This window comes from Carya illinoinensis, chromosome 1 (genome assembly GCF_018687715.1).
Source record: "Carya illinoinensis cultivar Pawnee chromosome 1, C.illinoinensisPawnee_v1, whole genome shotgun sequence".
In the NCBI taxonomy this organism is placed as follows: Eukaryota; Viridiplantae; Streptophyta; class Magnoliopsida; order Fagales; family Juglandaceae; genus Carya; species Carya illinoinensis.
Window position 1 is genome coordinate 39,060,546 of NC_056752.1, and position 22,968 is coordinate 39,083,513.

At 34.2% G+C, this 22,968-nt stretch overlaps 1 protein-coding gene and 2 pseudogenes across 1 annotated transcript; all 3 read left to right on the forward strand.

Moving 5' to 3' along the window:
- The first annotated feature begins 3,309 nt into the window (after window positions 1-3,309).
- LOC122318198 (pentatricopeptide repeat-containing protein At5g42450, mitochondrial) lies at window positions 3,310-5,574 on the forward strand. The gene has a single exon (XM_043135398.1). It carries the CDS (start codon window positions 3,849-3,851, stop codon window positions 5,436-5,438), a length of 1,590 nt encoding a protein of 529 aa, XP_042991332.1. The 5' UTR covers window positions 3,310-3,848; the 3' UTR covers window positions 5,439-5,574.
- A 5,248-nt stretch (window positions 5,575-10,822) lies between these two features.
- Window positions 10,823-13,657, forward strand: LOC122318204 (annotated as a pseudogene).
- A 5,879-nt stretch (window positions 13,658-19,536) lies between these two features.
- Window positions 19,537-21,847, forward strand: LOC122318216 (annotated as a pseudogene).
- The last annotated feature ends 1,121 nt before the right edge of the window (window positions 21,848-22,968 follow it).

The following is a 22,968-nucleotide window of genomic DNA, read 5'->3' on the forward strand; positions in this document are numbered from 1 at the left end:
GGATGGCTACTTGTTACGTGAGATAAAGTCGCGGTCAAACATAATGTTACCACTCCAAACGTTACAGCCGTGATTCGCGATATCATTTATAAAAACATGTTATATGCGCTTTCACGCCGAAGCCGCCATATAACTGTGCTAATAACGTCATTATTTTCTTTTTCCTGTCACAACTTGTCGCCGTCCAAATCCATAGACTTCGGTTTGTTTGGACACACTTCTTAAAATTTTTAAGATTTTTTATAATTTTATTATAAAAAACAACTCAAATATAAAATATTTTTAAAAATTTAATTTTTTTTATCTGATCACTATTAAATTATTATGTAGATAAAAAAATCAATACAACTTTTATAAACTTTGAAACAAATCAAAAATTTCATATAACTTTTACAAACTTTAAAATAAAAATAATATTAAAAATTAAAAAATATTGTAAAACTAAAGATAAATAGTAAGAGAATTAGGATATAGCAATGTAAACTTAGCTCTTCATGAGCTCAATACCATTCTCTTTGAATTTCTTGTGTTATACAAATGATCCTCAAGCCACCTTTTATAACCATAGGAGGATGAGGAATATGAAGGAATGGTACATGAATTAATGAAATACATTGATGAATTTAGGAATTCTAAGAGTTGGTACATGAATGAGAATTCAAAAAGTCAGTACATGAGGTGGAAACCAAATGGCTATCTACCAAAATCATGTATGCATTTATAACACTCACACTTAGATGACTATACACAAAAAACATTCATTGTTAAAATCTTATCATTAGGGATTTTTTCCAGGCCTAGAGGTTGGGCCCAATACCCAGGGTCCCATACTGGCCAAGCCATCCACCAACCCGACTAAAGGCCTCTTGACTTGGGTAACAGGATTTGGGGACTCAAGGCAAAGGTCGGTCTACTACCTAGAAAATGCGGGAAATCCACGCCGGTGCAAAGGGAGGAAGAACACGCCATCTAGACGGGACTGAACCCTAAAATGAAACATATGATCATATCGCATTAAATGAGCCTCTTCTAGAGAATCACGCCGCGTTAAATGTTTTCCTCTTAAAGGCCACGTCGCATTAAATAGGCATAGCGGAAGAGATTGCGAGAGGACATCCCCTAGCCACAGGGCATGGTGGCCTGATTTTCGAGGCCAGGTATAAAAGAGAACCTCAAGGTATCAAAAGAGGGTTTTGAACTCTAGACTCTCTGAACTCTCTAAACTCTTATGCATATTTTCTTGAAGTATTACTGACTTTGGAACCGGAGGCGCACTCGACCACTCTTTCCTGTGTTTTTCTTGTGTTTACATGCTTAAAATCGAAGACCCGGACTGCTGAGGGCCCGACCCAAAGATATACAAAACACGATATTAACACTTCTCAATGAAAAATTCAATGGAAAAAAACTAACGGTGAAGGAAAAAGAGTATAATATGCTTGTGTATCTTGGAATGCTTTAGGACTATTTCATTTAAAATCTAACAAAGGAAAATCCAGTGGGAAAAAAACTTAGTGAAGAAAAAATAGTGCAATCCATATGATCATTTTCTTGCCCTAAAAACTATGTAGAGTTTTAATAGTCTACAATGAAAGATCTTGAGTTGATGCATTCTAATGCCGTGTACCAACTTTTTAAATGTTTCAATTGATAATATTTTAGTGAATAGATCCCCCAAATTATCACATGATTATATTTGTTTGACATCAATATCACCACTCTTCTGGAGCTTATGAGTATAAAAGAACTTTGACAAAATATGCTTGATTCTATCACTTTTGATATAACTTCCTTTGCTTTGTGTGATACAAGCACCATCATCTTCATATAATGTTATTGGGTTACCTTTGATTTTGGATAAACGATACTTTTCTTGAATACGTTGAATTATTGATTTTAATCAAATATATTCTCAGCTTGCTTCATGAATAGTAATAATCTCTTAGTAGTAGAATAAATAGTAACTAATATTTGCTTTGACAGATCTTTATGAAACAACTATACCTCCACAAGTGAATAATTATCCTGTTTGTGATATTCTTTATGCGGATAAAAAAGGTAACCCGAATCTACATAACCAACTAATTGAATATTTGATCCTTTTGTATAAAACAATCCAATGCCAGCCATTCCATGAAGATAGCTTAGAATATATTTGACCCCATTCTAGTGCATTTGAGTTGGTACAGAACTATATATTGCTAGTAAATTATTTGAAAATGCAATATCTGATCGTACGCAGTTTGCAAGATATATCAAAATACTAATTGCACTTAAATATGGTACTTACGTCCAAAAATTTATTCATCATCTTCTTGAGAGTGAAATGAGTCTTTTTTCACATCAAATGATCAAACAACTATTAGAGTACTCAATATATGAGTTTTATTCATGTAAAAGTGCTTTATAACTTTTTCTATATATGTTGACTGATGGACAAGAACTCCACTTCAAAAGTGTTCAATTTGCAGACCAATACAAAATTTTATTTTTTTAAAGGTATTTCATTTAAACTCATTTTTTGAATAATTTGCGGCTTTCATGAGTTCTTTTGAATTTCCAACAAAATTTAAATCATCTGCATATATTGCAATAATAGCAAATATGAAATTTCATTTAGATAGTAGGATGAGATGTAATAATATGTAAACAGTAGTAAAATGGTTTGAATTAAGATGTTTTTATAGGTTTTTGAGAAATGAGAGTAAAAAATTGAATAAAAATATTATAAAGTTAAAATGTTATTAAAATATAATTTTTATTTTAGGATTTAAAAAAATTGAATCATTTTTTTATGTTTTGTTTGAAAGTTTAGAAAAGTTATAATAATTACGTAATAATTATATAAAAAATTAATAATTATAAATTGAAAAGTGTTTATATTTATAGTGTTTAGACTTTAGGCATTGAAATGAAAGAGAATAAAAAAGAATGAAATAGAACGATGTTGCCATCCAAACGGGCATTAATCTAATGGGTGGTTTGTCCTTGCTAAGGAAGGAATGGATGGCTCTTATTACATCGGATAAGACGTGGCGAAACATAATACTACCACTCCAAACATTAAACCCGTGATTCGCGATATCATTTGTAAACATGTTATATGTGCTTTCACGCTGAAGCCCCCAGGCGTCATATAACCGTGTTAATAAGGCCATTATTTTCTCTTACCTCGGACAATTTTTGTCGCTGTTAGACTTCGGGTTTGCTTCAACACAGTTCTGAAGATTTTTATCAGTTTTTATAATTTTATTATTAAATATTATTTAAACATAATTTTTTTTAATTTTTTTTACCTGATTATCACTTAATTATTATTCAAAATATAATTTCTTTTTAAGAGTTGGAAGTTTCGAATCTATATTTTTTATTTGGAGAATCGAGTTATATACTGTCAGACATCAAACTCTTGGCCAAAGTACAAAAATTAATATAAAAATGAAAAAATGCTTCAAGTTCAAGCTCTCCCATTATACAATTCCTTACAACATCATTTCTTAAGAGCTACAGTTGATCATAAATATGGAATTAAATTCGTAATTCCAATGCAGTGGGTTCCAATTTCGAAAAGTCCGCTTCTGCTGTGTAAAGAAGCTCAAAATGAGTACGAGCTATTCCGTTTTCTTAAAGAAATGATTTCAAGTGTTTCAAAGACCCAACATCCATAAAGAAATGACCTATTTCTTTTTCTTAAAGATTAATTTTTCTTCTCTCTCACTTTCTTTCTTTTGATATAGAAGTATTTTTGGAGAAATCTGACCTCTAGACATGAAGGCAGTGCTGTACTGTACCTAATATGTGCATCATGTATGGCCAATTGAGCCATAAATAATCTCCCAAATTCGCTCATGAAACCCATAATACACAAATCCTTGGTCTGCCGGCCCATATGGGGGATAAGCCTGAGGTTAGCTTGTAGTCATGTGGTTGAAATTCAGAAACATCATGCACATACCCGTAAACTAGGAGCCTCAGGAGTCCAACCTGCCCATGTGGAAGCTATACCTGAATCAATATCATTCCCAGTTGCTCTTCAGCTGTTCGATGAAGTGTCTGACTTGGGTGTAATATCTGCCACGCACATCATTGGCCGCTTTGTTCGACAGCACCGCCATGAAGAGGCCATCTGTCTCTTCTCAAAAATGCTTGTATCAAATATTACACCCAATGAGTTCACATTTGGCACCGTAACTCACTCATCAACTCTGCTAGGAAACCTTAATATCGGCAAGCAAGTTCATGCTTGTGCAATGAAGATTGGCCTTCACTCAAATGTCTATGTCGGTAGTGCACTTTTAGATTTTTATGCCAAGTTGAGTACCACCGAGGAAGCTCAAAGAGCCTTTGAAGATACCTTTGAGCCAAATGTGGTATCTTACACAACTTTGATAAGCAGCTACCTGAAAAAAGAGAGGATTGAAGATGCTTTCTCAGTTTTTCAAGAGATGCCTGAGAGAAACATTGTTTCATGGAATGCGATGATTGGAGGGTGTAGCCAAACAGGCCACAATGAAGAGGCTGTGAATCTTTTTGTTGAGATGCTTAGACATGGATTGTTGCCAGATCAATCGACTTTTCCTTGTGCTATCAGTGCAGCAGCCAATATTGCCGCGCTTGGAATGGGAAAAAGCTTTCATGCTTGTGCTATTAAGTGTTTGGGTAAACTTAATGTGTTTGTTAGCAATTCGTTGATTAGCTTTTATGCTAAATGTGGAACCATGGAAGACAGTCTCTTGGTTTTCCATAAAGTTTCTGAAAGAAATATTGTTTCTTGGAATGCCGTGATATGCGGTTATGCACAAAATGGTGGAGGGGAGGAAGCCATAAAATTCTTTGAAAGGATGAGGCTCGTAGGTTGTAGGCCTAATAGTGTTTCACTTCTTGGCATCTTATGGGCTTGCAATCACGCCGGTCTTGTTGATGAGGGTTATTCATATTTCAATAAAGCAATACTTGAAGAACCTAGCATGCTAAAGCCTGAGCACTATGCATGTATTGTTGACTTGCTCTCTCGTTCAGGGCACTTTAGACAAGCTGAGGAGTTTCTTTGGGATTTGCCCTTTGATCCGGGAATTGGGTTTTGGAAAGCATTGCTTGGAGGCTGCCAGATTCACTCGAATGTAGAATTGGGGCAGTTTGCAGCACAAAAAATATTGACATTGTATCCTGAAGATGTGTCATCATATGTAATGCTGTCAAACGCACATTCTGCAGCCGGTAGATGGTCTTATGTTTCAACAATAAGAAGGGAGATGAAAGAGAAAGGAATGAAGAGGATTCCAGGTAGCAGTTGGATTGAAATTAGAAGCAGAGTCCATGTCTTTATAACCGGAGACAAGAATCATCCCCAAAAGGATGAAATTTATATGGCCTTGCGGTTTTGTATTGAGCATTCAAGGGATCTTGTCGAATCTTCCAATTTTCTTGAAGATTCTTGAGTCTATCTTTGGTAGAAATGATTAGCATTTAGCATGGCCAATCTTTATATATTGGGGTCCAAATGGGGCCCATTTGGTTGTAAGAAACTCAATCGAGATTAACTTAATTCAGTTTAATTTTAAGTTAAGTCTAACATCTAAACACCTAGTTTTCAAATTACTAAACTTATTTTAACTCAAAACCTCCTTACACGTGGCCCTACAACTTTTTTCAATTCAGCACATCTTTATACGTGGGATACACAACTTTTTTCAATTTTTTATAAATAGTACTAAACACATATTTATATGGTCTGTTTGGGGTTATGGTAGGAGTCTTAAAAAGTGTTTAAATATTCTTAAAAGCACTTTAATGAAAAAAATTAGGTTGTTTGAGTGTTACATATTAAAGCACCTTTAATTTCAAATAAGGTAAAACGTACATTTGATTTTGATGCTTTTTCTCAAACGTACTTTTTCAAATAAGGCAGAACATAATTTGAATTTTAAAAACATTGTCAATGGACGAAAATATCTATACAACTTTAAGATAATTACAACTTTTAAACTTTCAAGAATATGATCACAATCTTTAAAAATTTAAATAATCATCATTTCTATATCAGAAAATACTTTATAAATTTGTTTCCAAATAAACGTAACATGTTTAAAAGTGCATTAAACATATGGTTATCAAATAGTAAATAAATTTTTAATAATATAACTTATTACTTAAATTATAAGCTATATTTCCTACCACAATTCTAAACATGCATGATGTGATGAGCTTTCACGTTAAGAGGTACGCTTAGCGTCTTAATAAATCGGAATTTGCATAAATTTGTCTGAATTATATCACGCATTAATATAATCTCATTTCAAAACATTAGGAAACAAGTAACCGCATTTTATATTAAACGGATAGAATTCATTTAAACTGAAAATAGAGAGGATTTTACTTTCTATTAATAACATATGTGTAAAATTCATTAATAGTTGACTCAATTTAATTTTTATATATGTTTTTTCAACTAGGCTTTATTGCCATTTATTATATAGAATGGTTAAGGGGTTATATTTCCTTCATTTTGTTGACATCGTGTTTCCTATGCCTAAGGGCCGGACTCTTAGTAGTACGGGTCTTTATTCTTGTGAGCCTGTAATCACATAAAAGAGTTGGCAGAGGGTGACCTTATAGTAGCCGAAGAAGCCTTCGATGTCTAAGTCAACGAAGAGTCTTAAGATAATATTAGATAAAAGATATTTTATAGCAAGAGAGTTCTTAGTCCCCCCAACATGATAATTGAGGATCCTTTTATACTATGCCTTCAGGATCAGGTGGCTATGCCCTGCAGCTTGGGTGGAGGGGTGTCCTCTTAGAGTCTCTTCCGCCATGCCTTCTTTAATGTAGTGTGGTCATCTGGGTAAAGTAATTAATACGGCGTGGTCTCATAGTGAGTGCATTTAATACAGTGTGATTTCCTGTTGCTGCCTTAGAGTCTAGTCCTTTCCATCTAGCGTGCTTCATTCCTCTTTTGTTGGTGTAGCCTTCCGCTCCCCTTGAGTAGCTTCCCATCTTCCTACTCGGAACCTCGTGCTCGGTTTACAAGGGTCTCGAGTCCTAGTCGGGTCGCTGAGGGGCTCGATGGGCTTGGGCCTGACTTTTTGGGCCCTTTAGGGTGTGGGGGGACCCCCTTAATGCCTGATTTGGGTCAATTCTCTTCAGCTTAAGGCTTTGGGAAAAATCCAATGCATGCAAGGTTTTTGAGGCTTCAATTCTTTAATGAGCTAGCCTTATAAACAACATATTAATTATATATGCTAATTTTGTAACTGTTGGACATAAAGAATTGTCTAATTGTTGGCAAATTATGTTTTTGTTGTCATATATTTATTTGTAATACATTTAGTGCATGGTGCCTCCGGCTTTAACTTTTTAATTAGACTTCAAATAGTATACCATATATGCTAATTGTATGAATAATTTGACACTTCTACAATAAATATACATTAATGTAAGAGAAATTCAAATTCTCTACAAAACCTAGTAATGCTATCATATAAAAACATCGGGGTCAATCTTGTTAGTTCAAGCAAGTAAAAAAAAAACTAACTCGAATGTACATGTGGCAGTACTATGTGGCAGATGTGTTCAAAGTTATCCGAATTTTTTTTTTCCTTAAGAAAATGGGAGGCGAGAGTGATCAACATAGCAACCCTTTTTGCACTGACTATAGAAGCCCCTCCTTACTGCAAAATGTCCCATAGGTACTACTCCAAGAGTGAGCTCGTCACCATGGTACCCCCAAAATATCTAATTGGTCCAAAACCCATCCCATGGTCCAAAGGTCAGGTCGTCCTAGTTAGTAGGCGTATTCATTTTTCTGATATTTGTCAACAAGTAGTAGTAATTGCACCAAATGTCTCACAAATTTATGGAGCTCATTTTGGAGTTCTAGTGGCTATAGTTGTTCTTAATGCTGTAAATATTAGTCTAAATGCATCGACCATTGCTTTCCTTCTTGGTCATTCATCAGCTGAAGTTGTGATGGTTGATCAAGAGTTTTTTGCTCTAGCAGAGGAAGCATTAAAAATCTTGACGGAGAAAAATAGAAGTTTCAAGCCTCCAATTTTAGTTGTCATAGGTGATGAAAATTGCAACTCTAATGCGCTCAAATATGCTTTGGGAAAAGGGCCAAAGGGGCCATTGAATATGAGAAATTCCAAGAAACGGGCGACCCTGATTTTGCTTGGATCTATAGAGGATGAGTGATAGAGCATTGCTTTGGGTTATACATCTGCTAATACTGCCAAAGGAGGAGCACTGAGCATCTTGACAAAGTGATGCATCACTAAACACAATAAATTTTGAATAATTGTCTTCGGCTTAAGCTTTCGATATATGCTATTTGATGGCTTATTTTTTAAGCATGTGCCTATGGAGTTCGGGATTAAAGCATCAACTTTAAAAATTAAGTTAATTTTATTGAAATGTTGAAATATTTAACCTCGTATAGTAAAGATGTTGACGAAGTTGTTGGAAAATGCCTCACAAAATGCCTAATATATCTCATCGAAAATTCAGAAATAAATTTTGTCTATTTTCATAAGAAAAGTTCGAAGTGTGATTCGTGATAATATTGGGGATGCAAAATTTGTATTATTCTTGATGAAGCCCTTGATGAGTTAAAAAAAAAAAAAAACAAATGACTATTATTTTAAGATTTATTGACAGAGAAGAATTTATTCGAGAGCGGTTCATTAATCTTGTGCATGTTAAGGATATTGTTGCATCAATTCTTAAGAATGAAATATTTAATATTTTATCTTATCGTAATCTCAATATTCAAAATATATGAAGCCAATGGTACGATGGCGCTAATAATATGCGAGGTGAGTAAAATTGTGTGCAAACTCTATTTTTAGATTGTTCATATGCATATTATGTACACTGCTTAGCACATATTGAAATTAACTTTGATTGCAGCCTCAAGGGAGTTATCCCCATCCACTAATTTTTCTCTAAATTAACCTTAATTGTTTATATTATTGGAGCTTCCTATAAACGTAATGATGAATTATATGATATTGGAGCAAGTAAAACTGCCAAGTTGATTGCAGTTAATGAAGTTGAGAAAATTACTAGCTTAATCAAATTGAAACATTATAACGTGTTGGAGGTACAAGTTGGGGTTACCAATTTCAATAAATTTGTAGTTTGATAAGAATGTTTGGTCCAACTTGTTCTGTTTTAAAAAATATTATTGATGAGTTAATATCTTATAGCTAGCCAACATCGGGATGCTTTATTGGCTTATGATACGGTGACATCATATTAATTTATACCTAGTAGCTTGCACTTGATGAAGGAAATTATGGGGGCTATTGATAGTCTTTGTTAATGTTTATAACAAAAATCTCAAGATATTTTGAATATTGTGAATTTGGTCTGAAGTACAAAAACACTTATTCAAACACTGAAAGACATTAATTAGGATACATTATTTAAAAGTATGTTGTTATTTTGTAAAAGCCATTATATTAAAATTTCTAATGGTTGTCGTAATTTACAAAAAAATGACAATTGAAATTTACATGGCAATGGGGCTTCTCCTGCTTAGTTCTTCTCTGTATTCCAAAAATACTTCTCAATTATTTAAAATTGACATTATATGTGATTTTGTAGAGAAGTTTTATCTAGAAAATCTTACTAAACAAGAAGAAAATCAACTATGATTTCAGTTGCAACATTACAAGCACGATGTGCCTTATCATTTAGATCTACAAGATTTGTCTACAATTTTTTTTATTTATGTCGGGTATTGAAAACTAGTGAAAAGATAAAGATTTATTATCTGGTTGATAGATTGATACGATTTATCTTGACACTTTCAATTTCAATGATGGCAATTGAGTGAGCTTTTTGGGTAATGAACACAAATGATAAAAGACTTCAAAATAAAATGGAGAATGACTTTTTACGAAATTATTTGATAGTCTATATTTAGGAGTGAATTGCTGAATTCAGTATAGATGCCATAATCGATTAATTCTTTTAATGAAAGAACGACAAATTCAATTAGCATAACGCCTATATTAAATATCTTGCCTCCTAAATGAATATACTTTTTATTTTTAAAAAAGAATCCTATAGTGTGATAGATATCGTATAAATCTAAAATCCTATAAAATGAAAATTTCGTATAAAATATAACAGTACAATGAGCTAATTATGGTATAGAATGATTGAAATAAAATGATAATACTTGGTTGATGCAAAGCTTAGCCAAAGATTCTAATTTATCATATCTATTAATTGAACTAAACTAAATATTTCAAGGGATTGTTTGTGGTTGAGTTAGAAATCTTAATAAATATTTAAATAACTTTAAAAGCTTTTTAATGATAAGATTATATTGTTTGAGTGTTGTATATTAAATGCTTTTTAATTTTAAATAAGTTAAAATTTACATTTAAAAAAAAAAGTAAAAATAAGATTTTGATATTTAGTTTTAAATGTACTTTAATATGTAAATTTTATAAACAACTTTTGAACGTGTAGAGATATACATAGGATTGAGAGATAAGGAGGGTAGAACTTTGGAGAGAATTGTTTTTGGACCGGGGGGGTGGTGGTGGAACGGGAAGGGATGGGACCCTGGGGAAATGGAAAAGGGGTGGGGAAAAGTGAAAAAGAAAAGGGGTGTGGGAAGAAAGGGATGGGGCCCTGGGGTAAAAAGAAAAGGGCCGGAGGAAAAGAGATAAGGAAAAGGGAGGAAAAGGGGTGGGGGAAAAGTGAAAAAGAAAAAGAAAAGGGGTGTGGGAAACGGAAAGGGATTTAACCTGGGGAAAAAGAGAAGGGATGAGAGAAAAGAGAAGATGAAAAGGGGCGGGGAGGGAAGGGCTGTGGGGTTTGTGAGAAAAAAAAAATATTATCATGTGTTTGTAGACTTACCTACAATCACAGAGTTTATTTACCTACATAATAATTTTCTTTCCTTGCACTCGAAGAAGAATAAAAATGAAGCAACGACTCTGAGATCTCCTCTCCTCCAAATGAGTTGCACGTTCATTTTCTTTCCCTTCCAACAACTTTCTATTACGTGAAGTTATAAATATCTCTCGATCACTGCCCTTCAATCGGCAGCACAAGTCATTCTCTTTGCTGTTACATTCAAAATGGAGGCCAAATGGTCAGTGGTCTTGACAATGGCGTTGATGTTAGTGCTCGTCAATGGCGATGAGTCTTCTGTAAAGCCGGTGGTGAAGATAGTGAAGGGCCAAAGGCTTTGCCAGAGACCGTGGGAGTGCAGCAGGTTCTCTACTCGCTGTTGTAACGAGATCATTTCTGACTACTTCCAGACGTACCAGTTTGAGAACCTCTTCGAAAAGCGTAATACCCCTGCGGCTCATGCAGTCGGCTTCTGGGACTACCGTTCTTTTATCACTGCTTCTGCCGATTACCAGCCTGATGGATTTGGCACCACCGGCGGGAAGCAAACCGGGATGAAGGAAGTTGCAGCTTTTCTAGGCCATGTTGGCAGCAAGACCTCCTGTGAGTTAAAAGAATTTAAGTTATTGTTTTGCAATTTGGTTTTGTCTCATTGGTTTGTGTTTGGGGACTTATTTTCAATTAGGGTTTTGATTCCATCAGTTTTAATGGATCAGAGCGTTAAGCTTTATATGGGTTTAAGCAAAATTTAGTAGCTACGTTGCGTTTAAAATGATTAATTTTGGGATCCTAATTCAATTAGGGTTTTGATTCCATCAGTTTTAATGGATCAGAGCGTTAAGCTTTATATGGGTTTAAGCAAAATTTAGTAGCTACGTTGCGTTTAAAATGATTAATTTTGGGATCCTAATTATCCTCTAGTATTCCTTTGCTCAATATGTTAAATTTAATGGAGATCCAAGGAAGTAATTGTAAGTGTGTTTATGATCTTGAGTCCAGAAAGACGAGGACTTTAGGTTGCGTATGGGTGCGAGGATGATATTAGATGATTTGTGTTAATCTATGAATAGTAGTGTTTTGTGAATTTCATTGAGATGCGCTTGAAAGTATGAAATATGTTGAGATATTTATTTGAATTTATGAATTAGGTTGAGATTTGTTTAATTTTTATTAGAAGTTAAAAAGTAGTGGATTCCATCAATGAATGGTTTGAGATAGGTTGAGATGAGTTTGACACCCAAACATACCCCGAATGTAAAGTATAAGATTTTGGGTCCTACATTTAAGAGAAAATGAACAAAGCATTGTGGTGTGAGTGAATGCATCCATGGTGTTAAGCACGATTCTATTCTGGATCCTAAGAGCTATATATATATACACACGTATCATCTGGCTGTAAAATTATGGTAAATTTATCCTTTGCCCATGACTGATGGTTTTCTTTGCCAATTAAGAAGCAACAGTTATGACGCATTTGCAATATGATACTACTTGATCGATCAGGTGGATACGGCGTGGCAACAGGGGGACCTTTGGCCTGGGGTTTATGCTACAACAAGGAACTCAGCCCTGACTCTTCCTACTGTGATGAGTACTACAAACTCACTTATCCATGCACTCCTGGAGCTGCTTACTATGGCCGTGGTGCCATTCCTATCTATTGGTATGTATATTCACCTTTCTACTCTCCTAAACCCTTTCACTAATCCCTGCATCCCTTCATACTATTAATTTCCGCCATATGGGTATTAAGTTCCATAGAGAAGTGAGTTTTCTCTTTTGAATTAAGGTTGTTCTTTGTCCTAAATTTTAAATCTCCAGTCACATCAACCATCTGGCACATGCTAATTGGTTACCATTTAAGTTGTTGATACATGAAGTTTAGACCGAAGAGTTACATTGCTCGTTAATTTAGTGGCTGATTTGGTTGTACTGCATGAGCTGTCCCGTGAGTTCGTCAAAGTATATGCAGTAGAAGTTGTATCATTCTTAGCAACACTCCAGAAAGTTCTACATTAAAATCTTAGCTAATGTTTATCTCGTAATGGTTACATCTAATATTTTCTCCGAGTACACTATCATCAGGAACTACAACTATGGAAAAACAGGGGAAGCCCTGAAGGTGGATTTACTGAACCATCCGGAATACATAGAACAGAATGCTACCTTGGCCTTCAAGGCAGCAATTTGGAGGTGGATGACCCCAACCAAGCAGCATCAACCTTCAGCCCACGATGTCTTTGTTGGCAACTGGAAACCCACCAAGAATGACACTTTGAACAAGGTGTTCCCGGTTTCGGCACCACCATGAATGTGCTCTATGGAGATTCTGTCTGCGGCCAGGGTGACAGTGATTCCATGAACAACATAATCTCCCATTACCTATACTACCTTGATCTTATGGGTGTTGGCCGAGAAGAAGCAGGGCCTCATGAAGTGCTCAGCTGCGGTGAGCAGGTGGCTTTCAATCCTTCTTCTTCCTCTTCTTAAGTTTTGCTTGCTCCGTACTTACCGTACAAGAGAGGGAAACTGTAACACAATTACTGAAGAAAAGGGCTGAATTACGAGGGACAGAACGTTAAAAAATAGAGAGTTTTGTCCGTGCGAAGATAAACGAGCGCGATACTACATTTGATATGTGGCTGCCTTTGTTGTGTAAATGTTGAGATGTTATTGTTTTCGAATTTCTAGTAATTTGAATCTATTTACGTGTAGTGGGATTGATTATGAAACACTAGTGATTTACATTTTATGCCTTCAAAGAAATCTCAGGATGTTTTGAAGATGACTTTTATCCAAGTACCCCACCTGACATATACGGTACACCTTCGCTCATGATCTTCACGTTGTTATGAAGCCACACTGTTTTGAAAAGCTAGACATGGAAGTGTATAATAGGTTTGGTGTATTTTTTAGAGTTGTTATATACAAGTTAGGGTGTTAATTCGCTGGATATTGTGTGATTCGTTACAATTTTAAGAAGAATTTAAACACAATTATTTAACTACAAGAAAGTTGGCTTTTTGCCACCAAATTATTTTCGGCAATTAAAACACCATTAATTCAAGCTTGTTCTATCAAGTGGTTGATATAAACAACAAACTAATAAAACGTTTTACACAGTAACAGTAGGAAGCAGAGGATATAGAGAAAGCAGAGGAAAAACTTTCTGCATTTTCATTAATAAACAAACAGCCTATAAATTGGCTAATACATAACTGAAAGTAACATGAAAATAGGCAATTATTCCACGTTAAAAACAAACTCCTACGACTAGGTAAACAAACTCACTAAAGACTAGGTCAACCCACGTACAAATTATTAAATTTCTTCAACAATCAGTCGTCATCGTAATCTACTAAAAGAATTGTGAACTAGTATCATATCAGCGATGTTTGAATAGAGAATTAAGATAAGATAAATTGAAAAGGAAATTAAGGTTGAATAAAATATTATTATAATATTATTTTTTAATATTATTATTATTTTAAGATTTAAAAAAATTAAATTATTTATTATATTTTATATAAAAATTTAAAAATATTATAATAAGTAGATAAGATAAAATGAGATGATTAGATGATGTGACAATTTTCACATTAAGAGGTATGCTTAGAATATTAATAGATGGGCATGCACATGAATTTTGTTTTGAAATGACAAAAGTAACTACATTTTAAATTAAACGGATACAATTCATTTAAAGTAACAAAATAGAGAGGATTCTATTCTCGATTAATAACCGATGTGTAATATTCATTAATGGTCGACTTTATTTATTTAAATCTAAGTTTCTAAATCTAAAAAAATCTTTCATCAAAACTTTAATCATGTAAAAATTTTCAACCAATAGTTATATATATATGTTAACAATACTCCATAAAAATTTCGGACCAATATCTATCCATTAGCCTAGTCAAAAACTTCAAACTATAACATATTCTCCAGTTTATCTCCCATAATAACCTTTTTATAGTTTATATAATATTTGACTGACCAAATGATCTTTAAATGGGGCAAATAAGATATTTATGTAAACTAGACTCAAAAAGCAACAACTTATATGAAGGAGACTTTATGATAAAACACTTAAAAAAGCTTCGAAATGGGCGTGCAAAAGAACTCCTAAAAGCTGTCCGAGAGAAAGTTTTTGATATTCTTTTAAAGGAACGTGTAAATGAAAATAAGTTTGTCGGTGATGACTGGAGCTACTTATGGACGAGATAAGGAAGATGATAAGGCTGGAGTTGAGAGTTGAGTGTAGTTTTCTCCTACCCAAAATATCTATAAAAGATTATCTCATAATATTCTATTCAATAATATCTACAAAAATCAACTTAAGATATTTTTATCTAATAATATCTATAAAAATCAACTCAAAATATTTTTACCCAATAATATTCACGAAAATTATTTCAAGATATTTATTTTTATTTTTATTTTTTATCTAATAATATCCACAAAATCAGTTTAGGCTATTTTCCAAAAATGGAGAGTATACTTGGAAGAGTAAGGTGGCTAAAATGTTTCCATGTGTCCTATTAAAACTTTATAACTATCTCCAATAATCGAAACCTACTTCTGATACCATAGTGAGTAATAACATCAACTATACGATTAATAGATTAGTGAAAACTTATCGGGTTTTTACGAGATTCCTAAAACCAATAGAAATTTCACCGTTAAATTTCTAGCGGGCTGTTACAGTATTGCTAAAGAAAAATTTATCCGCTGCGAATATTGCATAATGTTAGATGCATGTTAGGAACATTGCATCTTATATGTCATGAACGGGGGCAGGTAACCTTGTGTTGCATGTCTCGACGCTTCAAATGTCCTACCAATCCCAAACGAAATTTGAGGGCGTCACAGCATTGCTTTGGGTTATACATCTGCTACTACTGCCAAAGGAGGAGCACTGAGCATTTTGACAAAGTGATGCATCACTAAACACAATAAATTTTGAATAATTGTCTTCGGCTTAAGATTTCGATATATGCTATTTGATGGCTTATTTTTTAAGCATGTGCCTATAGAGTTCGGGATTAAAGCATCAATTTTAAAAATTAAGTTAATTTTATTGAAATGTTGAAATATTTAACCTCGTATAGTAAAGGTGTTGACGAAATTGTTTTGGAAAATGCCTTATATATCTCATCGAAAATTTAGAAAGAAATTTTGTCTATTTTTGTGAGAAAAGTTCGAAGTGTGATACGTGAAAATATTGGGGATGCAAAATTTGTATTATTCTTGATGAAGCCCGTGATGAGTTAAAAAAAAAAACTATTATTTTAAGATTTATTGACAGAGAAGAATTTATTCAAGAGTGGTTTATTAATCTTGTGCATGTTAAGAATATTGTTGCATCAACTCTTAAGAATGAAATATCTAATATTTTATCTTATCATAATCACAATATTCAAAATATATGAAGCCAAGGGTATGATGGCGCTAATAATATGCGAGGTAAGTGAAATTGTGTGCAAACTCTATTTTAACGTGATTGTCCATATGTATATTATGTACACTGCTTAGCACACACTGCAATTAACTTTGATTGCAGCCTCAAGGGAGTTATCCCCATCCACTAATTTTTCTCTAAATTAACCTTAATTATTTATATTATTGGAGCTTCCTGTAAACGTAATGATGAATTATATGATACTTGAGCAAGTAAAACTACCAAGTTGATTGCAGTTAATGAAGTTGAGAAAATTACGAGCTTAATCAAATTGGAACATTATAACGTGTCGGAGGTACAAGTTGGGGTCACCAATTTCAATCAATTTATAGTTTGATAAGAATGTTTGGTCCAACTTGTTCTGTTTTAAAATATATTATTGATGAGGGAATATCTTATAGCCAACATCGGGATGCTTTATTGGCTTATTATACGGTAACATCATATTAATTTATATATAGTAGCTTGCACTTGATGAAGGAAATTATGGGAGCCACTGATAGTCTTTGTTAATGTTTACAACAAAAATCTCAAGACATTTTAAATATTGTGAATTTGGTCTAAAGTACAAAAACACATATTCAAACACTGAAAGACATTAATTAGAATACATTATTTAAAAGTGTGTTGTTATTTTGTAAAAGCCATTATATTAAAATTTCTAATGGTTGTCGTAATCTACAAAAAAATGACAATTGAAATTTACATGGCAATGGAGCTTCTCCTGCTTAGTTCTTCTCTGTATTCCAAAAATACTTCTCAATTATTTAAAATTGACATTATATGTGATTTTGTAGGGAAGTTTTATCTAGAAAATCTTACTAAACAAGAAGAAAATCAACTATGATTTCAGTTGCAACATTACAAGCACGATGTGACTTATCATTTAGATTTACAAGATTTGTCCACATTTTTTTATTTATGTCGGGTATGGAAAAGTAGTGAAAAGACAAAGATTTATTATCTGGTTGATAGATTGATACGATTTATCTTGACATTTCCAGTTTCAATGGTGGCAATTGAGTGAGCCTTTTTGGTAATGAACATAGTTGAAAAAAGACTTCAAAATAAAATGGAAAATGACTTTTTACGAAATTATTTGATAGTCTATATTTAGGAGTGAATTGCTGAATTTAGTATAGATGTCATAATCGATTAATTTTTTTAACGAAAGAACGATAAATTCAATTAGCATAACGCCTATATTAAATATCTTGCCTCCTAAATGAATATACTTTTTATTTTTAAAAAAGAACTCTGTAGTGTGATAGATACCATATAAATCTAAAATCTTATAAAATGAAAACTTCGTATAAAAAATAACAGTACAATGAGCTAATTATGGTGTAGAATAATTGAAATAAAATGATAACACTTGGCCGGTTACGAAATTATGGCTTTGCTATGTACAGTCACCGGTTACAGTCGCCGTGTAGTCGACTGATGTCAACATCTATTAAAAAAAAAAAATTTCACACACTTGCTATTCTCTCAAGTCCACGCTTGCCATCTACTTTCAATTTCGTTCAAAGAGAACAAAAACCAAGTCTCAACTAACCTCATCGCAGTCTTCTTCCCTTTCAACCCAAGCTATCGACATTGAGAAGTAGCCTTGTCGTAGCTTGATACTTGTAGTGGGTTCTGTGTTTTTTTTTTTTTTAATTATCTAAAAACTATTACGCGATGTCAATTGGCTTTGATTAATAGCAGAGAAGATTTTTTGGAGGCCATAGCTTTTTGATAGATTTTATTGGAATCGTTGAAACTTTAAGATGTTCATGTTGTCCAACTTAATTGAATTAATTGAAGCTTTAAAGTTGTTGCCCGAGTTTTTAAGATGTTCATGTTGCCCATTCCATATTCTTCCCATTCCTTGGAGGCGCCTATTCTGGACGAGGACAACTCCAAACGAGGAGCCACTCCGTGGACTCTATTTCAAGGTTTCAAATTTACTTTAATTTTGTGAACCGTAGCTAAGAGAGAAGATGGGGGAAGAAGAGGCAAGCGTTTCAAACGTCCCGATTCTTCACATTTCATTATCAGAAAAATCCCACCGCCCACAACCACTCTACCCCCATGGATCACGATGAGGGCCAAAGCATTACTGCGAGATGAAGCTTGAAGACTTGGAATTTGAAGACCAAGACAACCATCGCAACCTTCGCTTTGTTGAAGACAGACGAAGACGATTCGGGGTTCGGGATGAAGGGGAAGGGGATTTTAAAGGAAACAAAAGCAAATTGAAACGAAGGCCTCTTTCTCACTTTTTGGTCTTCGAAGGGAGTTGGGGAAGATAACGGGGGGAGACAGAATTTTTTGGAGGGAGGAGAAAGGGAGAGCTAGCCTTCGATGGATCTGAGAAGGGAAATAGAGGAAATGAGATCTAAGGAGAATGACAAGCGTGAACTTGAGAGAAGCACAGAGAGGAAGGAAATGGAAGAGATGGTTCTGAGGAGATGTAAATGGATGTATTTTGATATGGAGAGGAAGAGGGAGGAGGAAACGAGATGGAGAGGTCAGACGGAGATGGAAATAGAAGGAGGGAGGAAACTGAGAGAAAGAAAAAATAGATGAAAAATATACCGTTTTATTAAATGACGTGGACACGCTGCTTGCAAGCCGATTACACCCGACGCTTACATCCAACATTTTCCTAATAAATATTTAAATAATTTAAAAACTTTTTAATGATAAGATTATATTGTTTGAGTTTTGTATATTAAAATGTTTTTTAATTTTAAATAAGTTAAAATTGACATTTAAGAAAAAGTAAAATAAAATTTTGATATTTATTTTTAAATGTACTATAACATGTAAATTTTAAACAACTTTTGAACGAGTAGAGATATGCATAGGATTGAGAGAGATAAGGAGGGGTAGAACTTTCGAGAGAATTTTTTTTGGACAGGGGGGGTGGTTTGTGGAGAAAGGGATGGGACCCTAGGGAAATAGAAAAGGGGTGGGGAAAAGTGAAAAGGAAAAGGGGTGTGGGAAGAAAGGGATGGGGTCCTGGGGAAAAAAAGAAAAGGGCTGGAGGAAAAGAGAAAAGAAAAAGGAGTGGGAGAAAAGTGAAAAAGAAAAAGAAAAGGGGTTTGAGAAACGGAAAGGGATTGGCCCTGGGGAAAAGAAAAGGGTTGAGAGAAATGAGAAAAAGAAAAGGGGTGGAGAGGGAAGGGCTGTGGGGTTTGTGAGAAAAAAATATATTATCATGTGTTTGTAGACTTCCCCACCATCACATAGTTTATTTACCTACGTAATAATTTTCTTTCCTTGCACTCGAAGAAGAATAAAAATGAAGCAACGACTTTGAGATCTCCTCTCCTCCAAATGAGTGGCACGTTCACTTTCTTTCCCTTCCAACAACTTTCTATTAAGTGAAGTTATAAATATCTCCCGACCACGGCCCTTCAATCGGCAGCACAAGTCATTCTCTTTGCTGTTACATTCAAAATGGAGGCCAAATGGTCAGTGGTCTTGACAATGGCGTTGATGTTAGTGCTCGTCAATGGCGATGAGTCTTCTGTAAAGCCGGTGGTGAAGATAGTGAAGGGCCAAAGGCTTTGCCAGAGACCGTGGGAGTGCAGCAGGTTCTCTACTCGCTGTTGTAACGAGATCATTTCTGACTACGTACCAGTTTGAGAACCTCTTCGAAAAGCGTAATACCCCTGCGGCTCATGCAGTCGGCTTCTGGGACTACCGTTCTTTTATCACTGCTTCTGCCGATTACCAGCCTGATGGATTTGGCACCACCGGCGGGAAGCAAACCGGGATGAAGGAAGTTGCAGCTTTTCTAGGCCATGTTGGCAGCAAGACCTCCTGTGAGTTAAAAGAATTTAAGTTATTGTTTTGCAATTTGGTTTTGTCTCATTGGTTTGTGTTTGGGGACTTATTTTCAATTAGGGTTTTGATTCCATCAGTTTTAATGGATCAGAGCGTTAAGCTTTATATGGGTTTAAGCAAAATTTAGTAGCTACGTTGCGTTTAAAATGATTAATTTTGGGATCCTAATTCAATTAGGGTTTTGATTCCATCAGTTTTAATGGATCAGAGCGTTAAGCTTTATATGGGTTTAAGCAAAATTTAGTAGCTACGTTGCGTTTAAAATGATTAATTTTGGTATCCTAATTATCCTCTAGTATTCCTTTGCTCAATATGCTAAATTTAATGGAGATCCAAGGAAATAATTGTAAGTGTGTTTATGATCTTGAGTCCAAAAAGATGAGGACTTTAGGTTGCGTTTGGGTGCAAAGATGATATTAGATGATTTGTGTTGATCTATGAATAGTAGTGTTTTGTGAATTTGATTGAGATGCGTTTGAATGTATGAAATATGTTGAGATATTTATTTGAATGTATGAATTAGGTTGAGATATGTTTAATTTTTATTAGAAGTTAAAAAGTAGTGGATTCCACCAATGAATGGTTTGAGATAGGTTAAGATGAGTTTGACACCCAAACATATCCCCGGTTTAAAGTATAAGATTTTGGGTCCTACATTTAAGAGAAAATGAACAAAGCTTTGTGGTGTGCGTGAATGCATCCATGGTGGTAAGCACGATTCTATTCTGGATCCTAAAAGCTATATATATATATACACACACGTATCATCTGGCTGTAAAATTATGGTAAATTTATCCTTTGCTCATGACTGATGGTTTTTTTAGCCAATTAAGAAGCAACAGTTATGACGCATTTGCAATATGATACTACTTGATTGATCAGGTGGATACGGGGTGGCAACAGGGGGACCTTTGGCCTGGGGTTTATGCTACAACAAGGAACCTTTGCTAATGTTTATCTAGTAATGGTTACATCTAATATTTTCTCCGAGTACGCTATAATCAGGAACTACAACTATGGAAAAACAGGGGAAGCCCTGAAGGTGGATTTACTGAACCATCCGGAATACATAGAACAGAATGCTACCTTGGCCTAGGCAGCAATTTGGAGGTGGATGACCCCAACCAAGCAGCATCAACCTTCAGCCCACGATGTCTTTGTTGGCAACTGGAAACGCACCAAGAATGACACTTTGAACAAGCGTGTTCCCGGTTTCGGCACCACCATGAATGTGCTCTACGGAGATTCTGTCTGCAGCCAGGGTGACAGTGATTCCATGAACAACATAATCTCCCATTACCCATACTACCTTGATCTTATGGTTGTTGGCCGAGAATAAGCAGGGCCTCATGAAGTGCTCAGCTGCGGTGAGCAGGTGGCTTTCAATCCTTCTTCTTCCTCTTCTTAAGTTTTGCTTGCTTCATACTTACGGTACAAGAGAGGGAAACTGTAACACAATTACTGAAGAGAAGGGCTGAATTACGAGGGACAGAACGTTAAAAAATACAGAGTTTTGTCCGTGCGAAGATAAACGAGCGCGATACTACATTTGATATGTGGCTGCCTTTGTTGTGTAAATGTTGAGATGTTATTGTTTTCGAATTTCTAGTAATTTGAATCTATTTACGTGTAGTGGGATTGATCAATGAAAAATTAGTGATTTACATTTTATGCCTTAAAAGAAATCTCAGGATGTTTTGAAGATGACTTTTATCCAAGTACCACCTTCGCTCATGATCTTCACGTTGTTATGAAGCCACACTGTTTTGAAAAGCTAGACATGAAGTGTATAATAGGTTTGGTGTATTTTTAAGAGTTGTTATATACAAGTTAGGGTGTTAATTCGCTGTATATTGTGTGATGATTCGTTACAATTTTTAAAAGAATTTAAACACAATTATTTAACTACAAGAAAGTTGGCTTTTTGCCACCAAATTATTTTCGGCAATTAAAACACCATTAATTTATGCTTGTTCTATCAAGTGGTTGATATAAACAACAAACTAATAAAACGTTTTGCACAATAACAGTAGGAAGCAGAGGATATAGAGAAAGCAGAGGATAAACTTTCTGCATTTTCATTGATAAACAAACAGCCTATAAATTGGCTAATACATAACTGAAAGTAACATGAACATGGGCATTATTTCACGTTAAAACCAAACTCCTATGACTAGGTAAACAAACTCACTAAAGACTAGGTCAACCCACGTACAAATTATTAAATTTATTCAACAATCAGTCGTCATCGTATTCTACTAAAAGAATTGTGACTAGTATCATATCAGCGATGTTTGAATAGAGAATTAAGATAAGATAAATTGAAAAGAAATTAAGGTTGAATAAAATATTATTATAATATTATTTTTTAATATTATTATTATTTTAAGATTTAAAAAAAATAAATTATTTATTATATTTTATATGAAAATTTAAAAATATTATAATAATTAGATAAGATAAAATGAGATGATTAGATGATGTGACAATTTTTACATTAAGAGATATGCTTAGAATATTAATAGATGGGCATGTACATGAATTTTGTTTTGAAATGACAAAAGTAACTACATTTTAAATTAAACGGATACAATTCATTTAAAGTAACAAAATAGAGAGGATTCTATTCTCGATTAATAACCGATGTGTAATATTCATTAATTTAAATGAACTAGGCCTTTATTGTCATTTATTATGCATAGTGTTTTTGGGGTTATATTTCCTTCACTTAATGCAAGGTGCTTAAAGCCTTATAAATAATAGCATATTAATTATATATCCTAATTTTGTAATTTTTG

Coding starts and splice junctions, on each gene's coding strand:
- LOC122318198 (XM_043135398.1), top strand. CDS start 3,849: ATGAAACCCATAATACACAAATCCTTGGTCTGCCGGCCCATATGGGGG.